General features: G+C 39.8%; 1 protein-coding gene across 3 annotated transcripts in view; it reads right to left on the reverse strand.

Moving 5' to 3' along the window:
* The window catches only part of dym (dymeclin), a 60,985-nt gene that overhangs the window by 40,336 nt on the left and 5,221 nt on the right, over positions 1–15,428 (reverse strand). For 2 of the 3 annotated variants that reach the window (XM_086300969.1, XM_086300967.1), the window contains exons 3-8: positions 14,619–14,671; positions 14,319–14,412; positions 12,573–12,709; positions 11,739–11,811; positions 8,588–8,713; positions 5,355–5,494 (exon numbers count right to left, since the gene is read on the reverse strand). In XM_086300969.1, coding sequence (XP_086157095.1) covers positions 5,355–5,494; positions 8,588–8,713; positions 11,739–11,811; positions 12,573–12,709; positions 14,319–14,412; positions 14,619–14,671 — 623 coding nt within the window. The remainder of the gene's footprint in view (positions 1–5,354; positions 5,495–8,587; positions 8,714–11,738; positions 11,812–12,572; positions 12,710–14,318; positions 14,413–14,618; positions 14,672–15,428) is intronic. The other variant, XM_086300968.1, reaches the window with a different exon arrangement.

Below are 15,428 nucleotides of genomic sequence, written 5' to 3' on the forward strand. Positions count from 1 at the left end.
GGATTCCACATAGTTACGGCTAAAAACACAGCGCAGACAGACACTGGTCAACAGAGACAGACACAGTGTGCTACTTACTTATTTACTTGCATAACAGTGAATGAAATATGACTTCAGGGCCAAGCACGCAGATACACTGATACAAACACATGCACGCACACACACATGCGCGCATGTGGATATGTCAAACCTCTGATGATTATCTTAAAAAAATGCATGTGGGGAAACATGTTGTGCAGACGTTAAATAAACACACTTCTTCACAAAAAATATGCTCAAAGCGCATTTATCCAAATGCAATCCAAAACCATGGTAACATAAACATATCCGACATATGAGAACATTCCACAGATTTTGTAACCGTCATAATGATAATACAAAGTTCTGCCACAACAAATCCTCCACTCCTAATAGCAAAATGAGAGCAGTCTCCAGTCTAAGCTAGAAATGTATCATTTTCTGTTAAGTGCGCTATGCCAATAATGTCACATACACGTACACATAGCGTGTCTGTGTGGCTGCTGCTAACTCAATATTAATCATGTAGACTGCAGATAACAAACTGCAGAATCAGAAAGCTGTTTGTGTCATTACATATTTAACAAAAACAAAGCCAAAAATGCAGAAGACGGAATGTGGAAGTAGAAGTACACTCCATGATTCAGTAGCTTGTAGAGGCACCTTTAGCAACAATAACTTGTATGATAAAGTGTATGACTTTATCAGTCTCGTACATGAATGTGGGGGGTTTCGAGACACTCTTCTTTACAGTGCTACTTCAGTTCAGTTGAGGTCTGCGGGCATTCATTTTTGCACAGCTATCTTAAGGTCTCACCACAGCACTTCAATCAGGTTGAAGTCTGGACTTTGACTGGGCCACTGAAACATGTTTACTGTCTTCTTTTTCAGCCATTCTGCTGTAGCTTTGCTGCTGTGCTATATTGTTGCATGACCCAATTTGGGCCAAGCTTCAAAGATAGCTTCACATTTGAATCTAGAATAGTTTGGTACGCAGAGGAGTTTATGGTTGACTCAATGCCTGCAAGGTACAAAACAAGCCCAAATCATCACGCCCCCACCACCGTGCCTTACAGTTGGTGTGAGGTGTTTGTGTTGATATGCTGGATGTTTGACCAAACATGGTGCTGTGCATTATAGCCAAACATTTCCATTTTGATTTGTCTGTCCAGGGGAATTTGTTACAGAAGTCTTGTGGTTTGTTCAGATGCAACTTTGCAAACCTAAGCTCTGCTGATATGACTGTTCTTATGACAGTCCTGAAGTCTTCTTCTAGTTGGACTGTTATGAACTTGCTAAGTCCTGAAGAGTCTGAGATGTAGTTGTTTTTTTTGTTTTTTTTTAAATATTTCTCTGCCCTTGCACAGTCTGACCTCAGGATACATTTGCTGGGACATCCACTCTTAGGAAGTTTGGCAACTGTCTTAACAGTTTTCCACTTGTGAAAAATCCAGTTATTCTGAAATAGTTTTATAACCCTTCCCTGATTGAAGGGCAAAGACAATTGCTTCTCTTAGATCATTGCTGAATTCATTCCTCCTTGGTCCAGATGAGCAAGCGGATAGATCTCTTCCTTTTATAGAGGTGGTCACACTTGCAGCTGATCAGTTAAACAAGTGCCTTTGATTATCAGCACCTGGAGGCTAATTACCAATTGAATTCCTATGGAAGCAGAGGGAGGGGAGTGAAGAGGAGGGGAGGAAAAGCTCCTGAGTTGCCAGTCTGGGTGATAATCCCCCCTGCAGACGCTTGCTCAGACTGAGACAGCAGAGTGTGTGACAGACATCCTACCCCTTAGACATTAAAATGCCAAAGAAACTCAAGAACTGCTTTGCTTTGCCAAGGTCAGTGTCTGGTTCTTGGAAAAAATCTGTCCACGATTCAAGTGTTTAGGCATGGCAAGTATAAAAAAAACAAAACAGGTAGTGTCATAACGCGTTACTGTAATCTGATTACTTTTTTTCCAGTAACGAGTAAAGTAAGGGATTACTATTGCAAAAACGGTAATTAGATTACCGTTACTTTCCCGTAGGAACGCTGCGTTACTGCGTTACTAAAACCGTGATTTTTTGCGAGAATGTCTCATGACAGTGACAGTGACATAAGTTAGTGACAACAGCTGTGTGCAGATCAACAATGGATCACATATCGATTGTGGGAGAGAGTATGAGCGTGCAGCGTTTAAAGCGTGGAAGTACTGACCTTACTTTGAGTTTGATTCCATAAACAAGCACGGAGTGCAAAATGACGTAATGGGAAATTCACAGAGAAACTCGCGGATTCTTCCACTGACCGCGGCACACCTGCACCAGGGTAAACCTCCGCCTACCGCAGTCCTGCTTTACAGGTGAAAATAGAGCAACAGGACAGCTGAGTCTTTGACTTTATTTATTTTCTGCTGTGTTTTACTTGCATCTATTTGAAAGAGTGAGTGTAAACACAAAAAATATTTTATTTTATGTGCTGGAATGTGCAGAAAATAGGTTTAAATGTTAAACTAATTTATTCAAGTCAGAGAATGTTGCATATAATTAAATTTTTGCTTGATGCATAAAGTTAAAAGATTAAAACTGATAAAACAAGTTAAAAAAAAGAGACTTTTCCATTTGATTACATGTTGTATGATGGATTATGCAAAAAAAGTAGAATTGGGCTGAAAGATCTATCGCTTTATCACCTCTTCAGGTTGTAAATCGTGTTTTTAAAAAGTAACTAACTAACTAAGTAATTAATTACTTTTGAAAATAAGTAATCAGTAAAGTAACGGATTACTTTTTTGGGGAAGTAATCAGTAATTAGTTACTGATTACTTTTTTCAAGTAACTTGACCAACACTGGTCATAACTAGTCCAGACCAAACTGTGTGTGTGTTTAGGGGTTACATCTCTAAATGAACTCCTCACACATTCTTTCCTTTCTTTAAGAAATAAAACAACTGTGAATAGCATACCCACTGTGTGGAAAAACTGCACAGAAACAGTTTGTGCGTTTGCTGATATTTGTTGAGCTATTAGAAATATTGCCTTCCACTTCAAAAATGTTTCTCCACATTTGTAGTGCTAGCTATTTGCTGAAATACCATTACCACAATTTACACACATCTGCGCCAAAAACGCCATTTTGGATCGTTCGCAGTCACTTTAACCCCCTGAGTGATCTCTTCCTTTACAATAACCCTCAGTGATGGATACATCAATAAGATTGTGTTATTGTTTCCTTTATTAGGTTCCAACTGGTTTATTGTTGGAAACGCACTCATTCACAGGAAACAATAACTCTCCTCAAATGTCTTAAACCTAAAGTAATGAGCACGTTTCAAAAATGCAAGGAGTAGAAAGTACAGATGTAACAAATAAAAGTAAAATGTGGTCAGAAAGCTAAACGCTCCAGTAAAGCGCAGATAGACGAAGATTCTACTCAAGTACAGGAACAAAGCATGTGTATCCTTCTCACCCATGAAATCTTTCTGTGACATCCTTTAGTACACGGCCACATTAATACAGATGAATAATACTGCTCTTTGCCTCAGCTGTATTTTGTCCTCTGTGCTACTTAGTTCAGTAGACTGAGATGATAAAATGAAATCGGCTCAACATAAATGCCATCATTCAACTCAGAGCACTATTTTGCATAAATATAGCTTTGCATGGCTCAACAGTTGTAGTCTAGTTTAATATCATCAGTTATTTTCGACTGATGACTTTATATAATCGTTTTCGCAAGCTGAGCAATCCCAACCACGAGGGGCAAACTGCCCTTCAGTTGTGAAACTGGTCTAATTCTCCTAACTAGCCAAACGTTTGCTAGTATAACGAAGTTCAAGAAAGTCATCTGATAGTTACTGTTTTCAGAATAACACCCACTTGTATATTCTGTCAGTGCCAAATGCCTCCATGCATACGAGACACAGAGACAGAGAAAGAAAACAAGTGTTGTTTCTGAGCTCTGAGCATAAGAGGGCTTGTGTCTTTGTTGGTCTGCGTGTGTGTGTATAAGGGAGGCGGCTGCAGACAGACAGGCTCTAGAGGATTACAGAACAGGACAGGGCACCATAACTCATCGAGCTGATCACTGGCCACAGACAGACAGGCTGGCTTGAATGGTGATGGCTCACTGATAGGAATCTGCCACCAACAACCGACAAAGACCGTTTATCCGTGGGGGAAACCCGGCCCTGTTCTCACACTGAAACAGGCACACACAGTGCACATTACCAGCTAAAAATGCACACAACAAAAATCCGCTCATTTTTTTGTCATTCATTTCAGCAGCGTTGCTCTCACTTTTATTTCTCAGATGCGTCGGGTCAGTTTATATTTTATAAAATCCCCCACACCCCAACATAACTGTAATGTATAAATCTTACGGCGTGTGGATGTGTTAATCCAACAGTTTGATTTTGATGTGTTGCTAGTGGCAACATCACTAGAACAAAAGACAAAAATGGGTGAGGAACACAAGGAGTCGTTATGGAGACAGAAAAGTAGGCACCCAGTTAAATTCACACAGGAAAACCCCAACCAGCCAGTGAATTCAATTTGGCATGTTATTGAGAAATTATTATATTTGAATTTTTTTGCAGTGTGTGTATGTGTGAGAAACAATATGAGACGGGGAAAAATATGAGTCTTTGGATGTGACTAGACACATCGCTGCTTCATTTTAGGCAACAATTTGGAAGGAAAAAACAGGTGACTGCATCTGAAAAGCTCACCACAGTCCCCTAATGCAATAATACAGTAATCTAAGGGCGTTTTCACACCTGCAGTGTGTCCGTTTAAATCAAAGTAATTAGTTTTCCCCTCTTGGTGGGGTTCATTTGTGTAGGTGTGAACACAGTAGAGCTAAAAAACCTCTCATAGCCTCGTATCCTTTGTATTCTCAGTGTGGAAAGGTACCATAGATGTGCAAAGGTCTGTGCAGGCTAGCAACTAGCCGTGAACTGAACATAAATTCTCTGAGTTCTCCAATAGTCCAGAACACAGCACCCCACCACAGATACATGCGGCCAGTGAGCAGACTGAACATTGTCACGTAGTTTTCAGTGACACATTTTGATTCATCTGAAAACAAATCAGACCACGGGGAAAAGCTACAAGTAAACAAACTAAAGGTGTGAAAATGACCAAAGTTCCAAAGTTTTACAGAAATGTACAAAGTAAACTGTTTAAATATTCACACTTTGACTACGAATTAAAAATAAAGATATTTCAATAAAAACATAAACACACAAAAAGTGGGATCTGCCTTCTTATCTGGGTAGCAATCTGATTAGTAAATACAATAATAATTAAGCTTTCCCTTTTTTTATCGTGTGTTGATGAGTGTGCTCGTACTTGCCACCCCTGACGCCAGACCATAAAGCAAGCCGCCCTCAGCTTTTGGTTCGAAAATGTGGGTTGAAGGAGGAGGACACTTCTCTTGCCTTATGAAGTTGTAGAGCAGGGTCTTCACCAGTCGACTGGTTAAACACATGCTGTGGAAAAGGGATGATAACGGTTTTAAAAAGACAAAACTGGACATTCGGACTCAATGTGAGACATAAATGCACATTTATACCTCAGCGCATATGAAAAGTCAAAGGAAATTGGGCTTGTTATTTTATTTGACTTTATCCTCCCTTTTTTCTTGCATCACAAAGAGTATGGAGTAGTAGCTGCATTCGTACTGGGTTCATCATTTGTCTCTATATTCACTGCTTAGATTAGGCCTTAAAAGTAAAGCACACATAAAGAATAAAGCCCTACAGTTGTGGTCTTAGCTTTATTTCAATTCTTTAAAATTAGATCATGTGTGAATAATTGAAGGGCTGAACAATAAAGGTTTTGAATAATATAAGGAGGCACGGAGACAATCACTCTCATCTTTAGCACTTTAGTTTTCTTTATTAGATATATAATAAGTGAAGCCTTCCGCAAAAGTTCTGAGAATAAAAGCACTGGGGTTATTTGGTCATGTTTAAAAGTGTTCCTTACCTGCTAAAGACAAGAAATGCTAATTTTAGAAACAGAATAGGAACAGATTGTGAGGATTTTCTCCAGAGAGAGAGGAAAAAAAATCAGCTCTTTTGCAAAGTCAGCCTTAGCACCTTCCTAGTCGCTGATCACGCCATATTCTTCACAGTGCAGCAGAAAGCAAAACGCACATATGTGCATGCAGGTGCGTGTCTACAGCCACGTCTAACAACCCGCTCTCCATTTACACGTGTCTATGTTGGGCATCAATCTTAGTCAGTTTTCCCTTCTTTACACGTAAGCTGTAATTTCTTGTGGATCTAATATCACTGTTTGTGCTTTACTTTCTGGAAACACTAAATCTTATTAGATGGCCTTCAAAGCTGTTTTGTCACTTGAAAACCTTTCATCACTTCAATCCACTGAGCCAAAGTGCTCGCTTTGGTTGTGTTAGTCTAAACTGCAACTATTGGACTCAAACAAAATGCATCAAAATACAGCAGTTATCTAAATTTAATAACATTCAAGAAAACCATTTCCATGTACAGGCTTGCATTAACATTTATTATAATAAACAGGCTAATGTTTCGCTCTCACACTGCTGTGGCTGTGATTGGCTAAATTAGTTTTGTTTTCTTCTTTTGGTATCAGTTAAATGGGACAAGGACAACCAACAGGTTAATTTTATGTGAGTAGATTATTTGACTGAAAAACAAAAATATTATGGGGCTGTATTTATAAAAAATACAAAAAACCCTATTATATTTATTTACAGGTTCAGACATTTTAGCTCCCCTCCCAAAAAATGCAATCTATTGATCAGCTGATTTGGCATAAACATTAGTTATGGACTGCAACTTATAGTATGGCACAGCAGCCTGAGGGCTCTTGGCTAACACCTTGTGAATCCTGCAGAAGTCAAGCCGTTAACCACCGCATAAATATTTCAATGCAACTATTTTTCCCCTGTCACAATTACATGTATTATAACCATTTATTCCTCTGCCCAAACAGGATCTTCAAGCTTCAATGATACAATACAATAAGTTCCCCATAGCTCTGGACAGTGACAAGCATCAATGCTAGTGGAACGATAATAGCCATGCTGCATGCAAACACCCTGTTGTTCTGTGGAATTATCATCAAAAACAAAAATAAATCACTGAGTCTCGTTTTCTCAGATGTGCCTGAAGACTTGTGCAGGTCTGCAGCCAACAACAGAACATTTGGTGTTTTTGCTCATTGCTTAGACGTTTTAGAGTCAGACAAGCCACTCTAGCAAGTGAACAAAAATGGCAGACTGTGAAGCAGCAGCTCATTGTTTATTTTAAGGTTTGCCAAACTGGCTGCTTTGTAGGCGTTCTGCACATGCACTGCGCAGTCATGTAGATACACTCAGTGACTATTTTAATAGATATACCTATTCAGCTGCTTATTAATTAAAAATATTCAATTTAATTTGCATATAGCCACAAATCACAGTCACCGCAAGGGATGTTTTATAATGAGGTAACGACTCTACAATATTAGAGAGAAAAAAAAACAAAAAACAGATGCAAGCACTAGGTGACAGTGGGAAGGAAAAACTCTTTTCACAGGAAGAAACCCCTGGCAGAACCAAGCTCAGGGAGGGGCAGTCATCTGCTGCCACTGGCTGGAGGTGAAGGGAGGAAGACAGACATATATACTATGTCCTGAAACCAGCCAATGATGTGACAGTAACTCATTTAGGCATGTTTAAATCAACCTGCTATCTCAAGGGTTTACAGAAGATGGTATAAAAAGAGAGCAAATATGCAGTTGGCAGCAGTTCACAGGGTCAAAAGGCCTTAAGGCAGGGTGTCCAACTCCAGGCCTCAAGGGCCGGTGCCTGCAGGTTTTATCACACTGGAACAACACACCTGAATCAAATAATGAGTTCATTACCAGCCTCTGGAGAACTTCAAGACATGTTGAGGAGGTCATTTAGCCTTTTAAATCAGCTGTCTCAAACCTGCAGGTAACCGGCCCTTGGGGCTTGGAGTTGGACACCCCTACCTTAAGGGGAATGGTCAAATTGCTTTAAGAAGGCAACAGTAACTCAAATTGCAACATTTTGTGGAAGAGCATCTCTGAACATGCAACCTGCTGAACCTTGAAGCAGGTGGGGCAGCAGAAGAGCACACCGGGGGTCACTCCTGTCAGGTTATGTTGCATGGACTTCGCAAAATTGTTGGATAACAGAAGAAAAACTTTGCAGCATTCAGATGGTAGGGTCAGAATTTGGTATAAACACCATGAAAGGATGGATCCATCCTGCCTTGCATCATCAGTTCAAGGTACTGATGGTGCAATGCTGTTGGGGAGATTTTCTAGAGACACTGCGACTACCTGAGGATTGTTGCTGACCATGTCCATCCTTTTATGACCACAGGGTACCCAGATTTAATTTGTGCCACTAAGAATTCAAGCAGGTCAAGCAAGCCAAAAGGGGGACCAGTTTGATATAACTAATAAAGTGGCTTGTGAGCACATAATCACATACAAAACACTTCCATTTCTACCTTTTCTGTTAATATGGGCACTTCAAGTTAAGTGTAGTCTTCAGTGGAGTGTGAGCGAGTGTGTTTCCTCACCATCGTCCCTTCATGATGTGCTGGTATATAATTCCATCTCTGAGGATGTCTTTGTAGAAGAGCTGATAGGAGAAGAATACCAGCAGCACGGTCACTGCCTCAAACAGGATGCTATAGGTGATGTCACTAAAGAAAACAATGTAACACAAAGAGTTCATGTAAATAAACAAACTCAATTTTATAGCTAAACATCTGCATAAAATAATATCTATAAGCATTTCATGCATGCTTTCAAACAGAATAGATTGATATGCTCTCTTGGCTGCATTGATGTCAACATCTCTTCATAAAAGGATGACAGAGCACTGCAGTTAGCTGAAGGTGGCAGCACTACATATCATGCCTTGATGGTTCTTTTCAGACCTGTTTTATGACTAAAAACATCTTTTTTGTAAACAGTTTATCCATTTATATCAAAAAATCCAGACTCTACAGTACATTTCCTACCTTGCTAAAATGCCAATTCTTAGCACACTACAGGTCACGGAGTTATAAAATGATGCTCATATGTACGCGCCCTTAGTTCAGTTTTCAGCCTTCTTCCTATTAATCAGTGACGAAAAATGATTTTTTTAGTTTGTCTGTTAGATTTCTGCCAATAAACTCCATTGTTTATTGGCTGAAAACGGACAAAACTTTTAACTTGGAAACTATGATTTTACTAGTGTGGCATATATTGTCAACATATAGAAATAGCTGTATCAAGATTATCATGTCACATTTGACCTCTGATCTCTCCTTCACTATCAATAGATTGATCTGAAGGTGATAATAATGCTACATAGAGCCATCTAAAACTATGTTTCTTATTGCCATTGTTTGTATCGATAACCTATAACTATCACATTACATTGTACCTCTGACCTTTTCATCAGGGTCGAATAAGGTCAACTTTTCATTTGAAGCTTTATCTTTAAAATTGTCTGTTTGTATTGGCAACATTTGGGAAATGATACTGGTATATGGGGATTGTAAATATCACATTACAGTTTGCATCCAAATATCACGTCACATTTGACCTCTGATCAAACGTTTACATTTCACATCTGCCTTTATTTTACGTTGACCCCAAGATTTGCTGTATCTTTAAAGAAAGTATTGGCAAAAGAAAGAAAATGAGCTGCTTAGTTAGTTAGAAACACAGGGTGGGCCATTTATATGGATACATCGTAATAACATGTGAATGGTTGGTGATATTAAAGTCCTGTTTGTGGCACATTAGTATATGTGAGGGGGCAAACTCCTCAAGATGGGTGGTGACCATGGTGGCCATTTAGAAGTCGGCCATCTTGGATACAACTTTTGGTTTTTCAATAGGAAGAGGACCATGTGACACATCAAACTTATTGGTAATGTCACAAGAAAAACAATGGTGTGCTTGGTTTCAGCGTAACTTTATTCTTTCATGAGTTATTTACAAGTTTCTCTTTGTTCACAGCCATTGACATGTCGAAGAGGTAAACACGTGAGGAGCGGATCGAAATCGTGTTGATATCTGGTGAACGCACGTCACATGGCCCTCTTCCTATTGAAAAAACAAAAGTTGTATCCAAGATGGCCGACTTCTAAATGGCCACCATGGTTACCACCCATCTTGAGGAGTTTGCCCCCTCACATATACTAATGTGCCACAAACAGGACTTTAATATCACCAACCACTCCCATGTTATTATGGTGTATCCATATAAATGGCCCACCCTGTATACTACAGTGTATATACTGTAGTGTAATATTATACAAGAAGCTCAGGTTGTTCCTGTTCAGCCATTTAAAAATCAGAACCTACAATCCGTGACCTACTCTTACATAATATTTCTGTAATTAATTTAAGTAAACATTTGTCATACTACTAATATCCAATTCAGGGCTGAGGGGAGCTGGAGCCTATGTCACCCGGACAGATCAGCTCTCACAGTTTGCATAGAAACAGTGCATTGTGCATGATAAAGGCCCAGTCATGTCAAAACATTGTCTTTTGAATCCAGTACATACTTAGAAGCTCTGTGTGAAGTCTGCACATGCACACTGCACTCTTTAAGCCAGTTTTATGGGCTACTTAAATTTCTGTTTTGAAATTAATTCCATTACTGCGTGCTGTTTTTTAGCTTTGCAAAGTACTTTGTCACCAATCAGCTACTGTTTTAGTTGGATACCTGTGAATGGAAAAATAACCACTCTCGTACTCGTGAGACAAAGCCACAAAAAAGGCACAGGAGTCTGCTTGGGACTTGGGGGAAGCTAACTAAAAGAATGGTGGGTTTCCCATCCAAGCCAGGAGCACGTAGAGGGGAAATGGGCTAACAGCCACAAAGTGGTGAAGGGAAGAAAAACAGAGAGCGATTTTAAGCTTGGAACAATGAATAATGTTGGAATGTTGAATGCATTTACACAGGAGCCACAGTTTGATGTTTGGAGACAAGAGAAGAAAAGGAGAGCGAAAGGTGAAGAGGTGCAGAGAAAATAGAGGCAGACGGTGAGAGAAGGTATCCGGAACGACGCACAGAACAAGTGGAAGATGCTGTGACAAGAAGACGTCAATCATGATTCGACAAATTTATTTTGAAAAGCTCGAGGAGATTGCTTTTCTAAACATATTGCGTGTACTTTTTAAAAAATCATTCACTTATTGATAAGTAAACACAGAGGATGTTTGTGTTCACACCGCCCAGTGGGACTAAAGCCTGATACAATTTTTCAAACATTATGTTCCCTCCACTCCCACTCCCTGGAAATGCTCCTAAACTTTCATTCCAAGCTTTTTCTCTTCCCCCAAACAACCAACACTTTCGCTCTTTCGGATCGCCGTGTTGCCAACATCAGAGTTCCAGCATGTCAGTATGCCGTGTTCCTTAATGGATTTCATCTTCTCTTGGTTAGTGACTCAAGACAAGAATAAGCAAGCGCAGCACGCAAACAGAACAACACATACAAACTGCTTTTCATTAGCTCCTAAGTCACTAACATGCTACTCATATTAACAGGGGGAAACAAGTGATCACGGACTATTACAAGTCCAATCACTCAGGCAATGTTTTCAAACATTTAGGCTGTAAGCATCTTTCTCACCGTTTCAGAATAGCTCTGACATGCCCGACCTTTTTAGAGTGTTTAATTCACCTTTTTCCTCACGCAAAAGACGGGAGAGACTTACAGCAGCGGCACTTCAACGATCAGGTGAACAAGGTTGGACAGCAGCTCCTCAAGAAGGTCTTCACTTCCTGTTTCTCCACAAGGGATTGATAAAGTAAATATATGAAAAACACTGAATATAAGACAGTATCAGGTTAGTTGTCGCAACTCTGCTCGACTAATCTGCCACTAATCCAATCCTTAGTTCCCACAGGTCGCTCTGTGTTTTCATGTCCATTAAACAGAGGAAATAACACAGTACTATTTAATAAGGATATCACACAGAATCCATTTCATACTTTCGTCATGATTATAATTGCAAAAGATGAACAAATGATGACAAACCGGTAGAACAACAAAGTCTAAAACTGTTTAATGTTAAATCATATTTTCCAGCAGTTTAGCACGATAATTCCTAATGACATAATTAATTATATTAGTGTGTCCTGAACTCACATAAGCAGCAAGAAACTGATGGAAGGATAAACCATTTTGCAAAGACCAATTAATTCAACTTCATTCAATTTAAGAGACATTCAGAATTGGCTTAAGTATGAAAGGAAGTCTCGTACATTTGACAGTTATTATATGAGACATCTAAAACTAGGCCATAACCTCTGTTACTCACTTCCAAGAACTCACTTGGAAACCAAAAACGTAAAGAATGCTGAAGATTTCCTAACAGATAACGTGACGTTTTGCGTAAGGTGCACTCAAGTGCAAAAAACTCAAGAAATTTTCAACATTGCTACTGATTCTAAGAGAGCACCTTTTTTTTTTTTTTAGCAAAATCTTTTCAAGCTGACTCTTTTGTGTAGTCTGTGGCCCTGCCTGTGAAAAAGATACTGGAGCTCACCTCCGCAGGATCCTGGTGCCCTCTCCTGGTAGGAGAACTGCTGGTGCAGCTCAGCTTCACTCATCTCCCTGATGAAGACCTTGAGCAGACAGCGAATCATGAACAGTGCATTGTGGGCCTGCCAGATAAAAAGCTGGCTGTGGAAGAGAAAAACAAAACCAAGACATCTCATGGGCATGCTTCTGGGTGGTTAAAAGATGGATTTGCATTTCATTTAACAAAAAATTACTAGTGGCAGCTTTTCAGCTAAAAATCAGGGCTCTCAGATGACTGAGAGTGAGCCAATAGCAAGTCTTTGCACAGCCTATGGGTGTAACAATAAAAGTATGTATGGCTGAATATTATGCTCATCTGCTACTAGTAAAAGTGATAAATAAGCTCTAAATAGGCATAAAAACTTTGCGAACTCGTAATCTAAGCGTTTCTTGATTAACTCTAACTCCAGCAATGTCGATGAAGCTCAGTCTTTGACACAGTTTTGTCTTTTATACAGCTTTAAACACACTGAACATTTTAAAAGTGTTTCATGTGTATGAGGGCTTTTATTTTTGAAAACTAATCTTTCGCTTCCTGCTTTCCTCAGGTGCCTTGTAGAGCTTGTAGTGGCTTCTGTAAGAACAGACCTGGCACTACTTTAACATCTGTGGAGCGCAGTGACACTTCTGGGCTGATTCTGAAACATCTGGTAAAAATCCATTGATTGTATCCAAACTTAAATGCAAAGTAGCTCTGACTGAAGTATTATCACTGTGACACGACCACAAAGAAGCTGGGGGTGAAGAATTTTTGCATTATGCTCAAAACTAGGCCATAACTTCTCTGATATGCCATTTACAGCTGACATTAAAATGACATGTTTACCTGGATAGTTATCTACACACAATGTGCAAAGGCATCTGAAGGCAGCCAGATCACACCGTTATCAAACCCTAGAAATATGTAAATGCAATCCTTACAGCATGAGCAGATCCTTAAGTGGGGAAAAAACAGTCTGCCCAACATCTGGAAAGCTCTGCTAGTAGGGGAAAACCTCTTTTTTGACAAAGGAAAATTAACTAGAGGAACTTTAGCTGCTTTGTCTCCCTTCATCTGTGATGTGGCACATTTAAGAGGGATTCTATGCCCAACCTAAGGCTCTGGGTTTTGAGAAAGAAGTGTAACTTAACAGGAAGCAACATACTTAATCCCCTTTTTAAAACCTTTTTAAAAGGAATAAACTAAACATATTTTGCATTTAATTATTCCGTTACATGTACCTAGTAACTCCTCAAAACTGCATAAGTTTGAGAAACAAACACGAAAGAAACCACCCACTGCAAGCCAAGTTTCACAACCACTAAAGACCAATACTGAGGTGTATGTCAGTCTCTGCAATTAACTATTTGCACACACCAATTATGTCACACCAAGAAAATGTGGATTTGTGGGACAGACCTGCTATGAAATGTGAGAAAAAGAGAAGAGGAGCAATAACTCCAACTTCTAATGCTGCTCAGCACAGAAGGAAGAGTTCCCACCCAAAACATTTGGTGACTTGGGCAGAGTCGGTCTCTGTGGAAATGGAGCTTTGGCTGTGAGCGCTGATTATTGCCACATACGTATGTTGATAGTTATACCTCTGCAGTTTTTCTCATGGGAAAGTGCAACTACTTCAGCGTTCCTCTCTCTCTCTCTCAAACAATAAGTGGCCTGCACTGAATCCATCACTGACAGTCAGTACTTCCCCTCTGAGGTTCTCATACTCACTCTTGGCATTCTGTAGAGATTTTCAGCTCTTTGGTTCTTCCCAGGAAAATTCTCACCAGAGCGCCAAAGTTCCCCGTTCTCGGATTGTTTTCAACTTGGGGGGGGGGGGGACAAAACTTTATTATTAAAAGCTTTACATAAACTACAGAAACCTCAAAATATGATAATTTAGCATTCAGTAACTTAAATGTTATGATTAAAATTCAAACTCTTGAGAAGTCAGTTTTCTTTGGGACTACTCAGACATATTCTTCCATAAACACGTATTATGTGAAATTATTTATGTAGTAGCTAACATACTGAGGATCTTGGCCAGGGGTATGACAGCTTCTTCCAGTAACTTAGAGTCTCCACTGTGAAACAAAAAAAAAAAAACAGAAGAGAACAAGTCAGGTTAAAATGGACAGAAGGAGCTGACTGCTTGAGTAACCTTCCCTCTGCTGGAAACTCAAGGTACTACACAACAATAAGATGCAAGTCAACAGGGACAAAAAGAACAAAGTTAAACAAATGTCTGAATAATACATACAACATGCAAAGATACAGAGCATGACTCAGTTATAAATCATGGTTTAGTTAAAGGCACTGGTCGCTCATCTTCTTGTTCTTTTGGATGCTCCCATTGGGGGTCACCAGAGTGGATCATCCTGCTTCCATCTGACCTAAACCAAACACCCTCCTCTGCATGTCCTTCTCCACATCCATGAACCTCCTCTGTGATCTTCCTCTTTTCCTCCTGCCTGGCAGCTCTATATTCAGCATCCTTTGCCAAAGATGTCCACTCTCTGTCCTCTGCACATGTCCAAACCTACAAAACTTAACTTCCCTCCCTGATTTTGTTTACAAAATGCTCAACCTGCGCTGTCCCTCTGTTATACTCATCTCCAACCCTGTCCATCCAGGTCACTACCAATGAAAACCTCCATGCACTGCTACAGCTTTACATTCTCACAGTAGCTCGGTGCTTGGAGAGAAATCCTCCTAGCGCGAATAAACGTACCTGTTTGGAGGCAGAACCTACAGAGAACGGGGCTCTAATGTGATTGGTCACTTTGATGGACACTTCAGGTTACTGTGTTAAACTGAGTTACGATGTAGAACCGAAAGAAA

The sequence above is a fragment of the Aulonocara sp. 'chitande type north' Nkhata Bay genome, linkage group LG7, assembly GCF_057382095.1.
Source record: "Aulonocara sp. 'chitande type north' Nkhata Bay isolate Kocher_YH1m ecotype deep benthic linkage group LG7, A_spYH_male_GT1.1, whole genome shotgun sequence".
In the NCBI taxonomy this organism is placed as follows: Eukaryota; Metazoa; Chordata; class Actinopteri; order Cichliformes; family Cichlidae; genus Aulonocara; species Aulonocara sp. 'chitande type north' Nkhata Bay.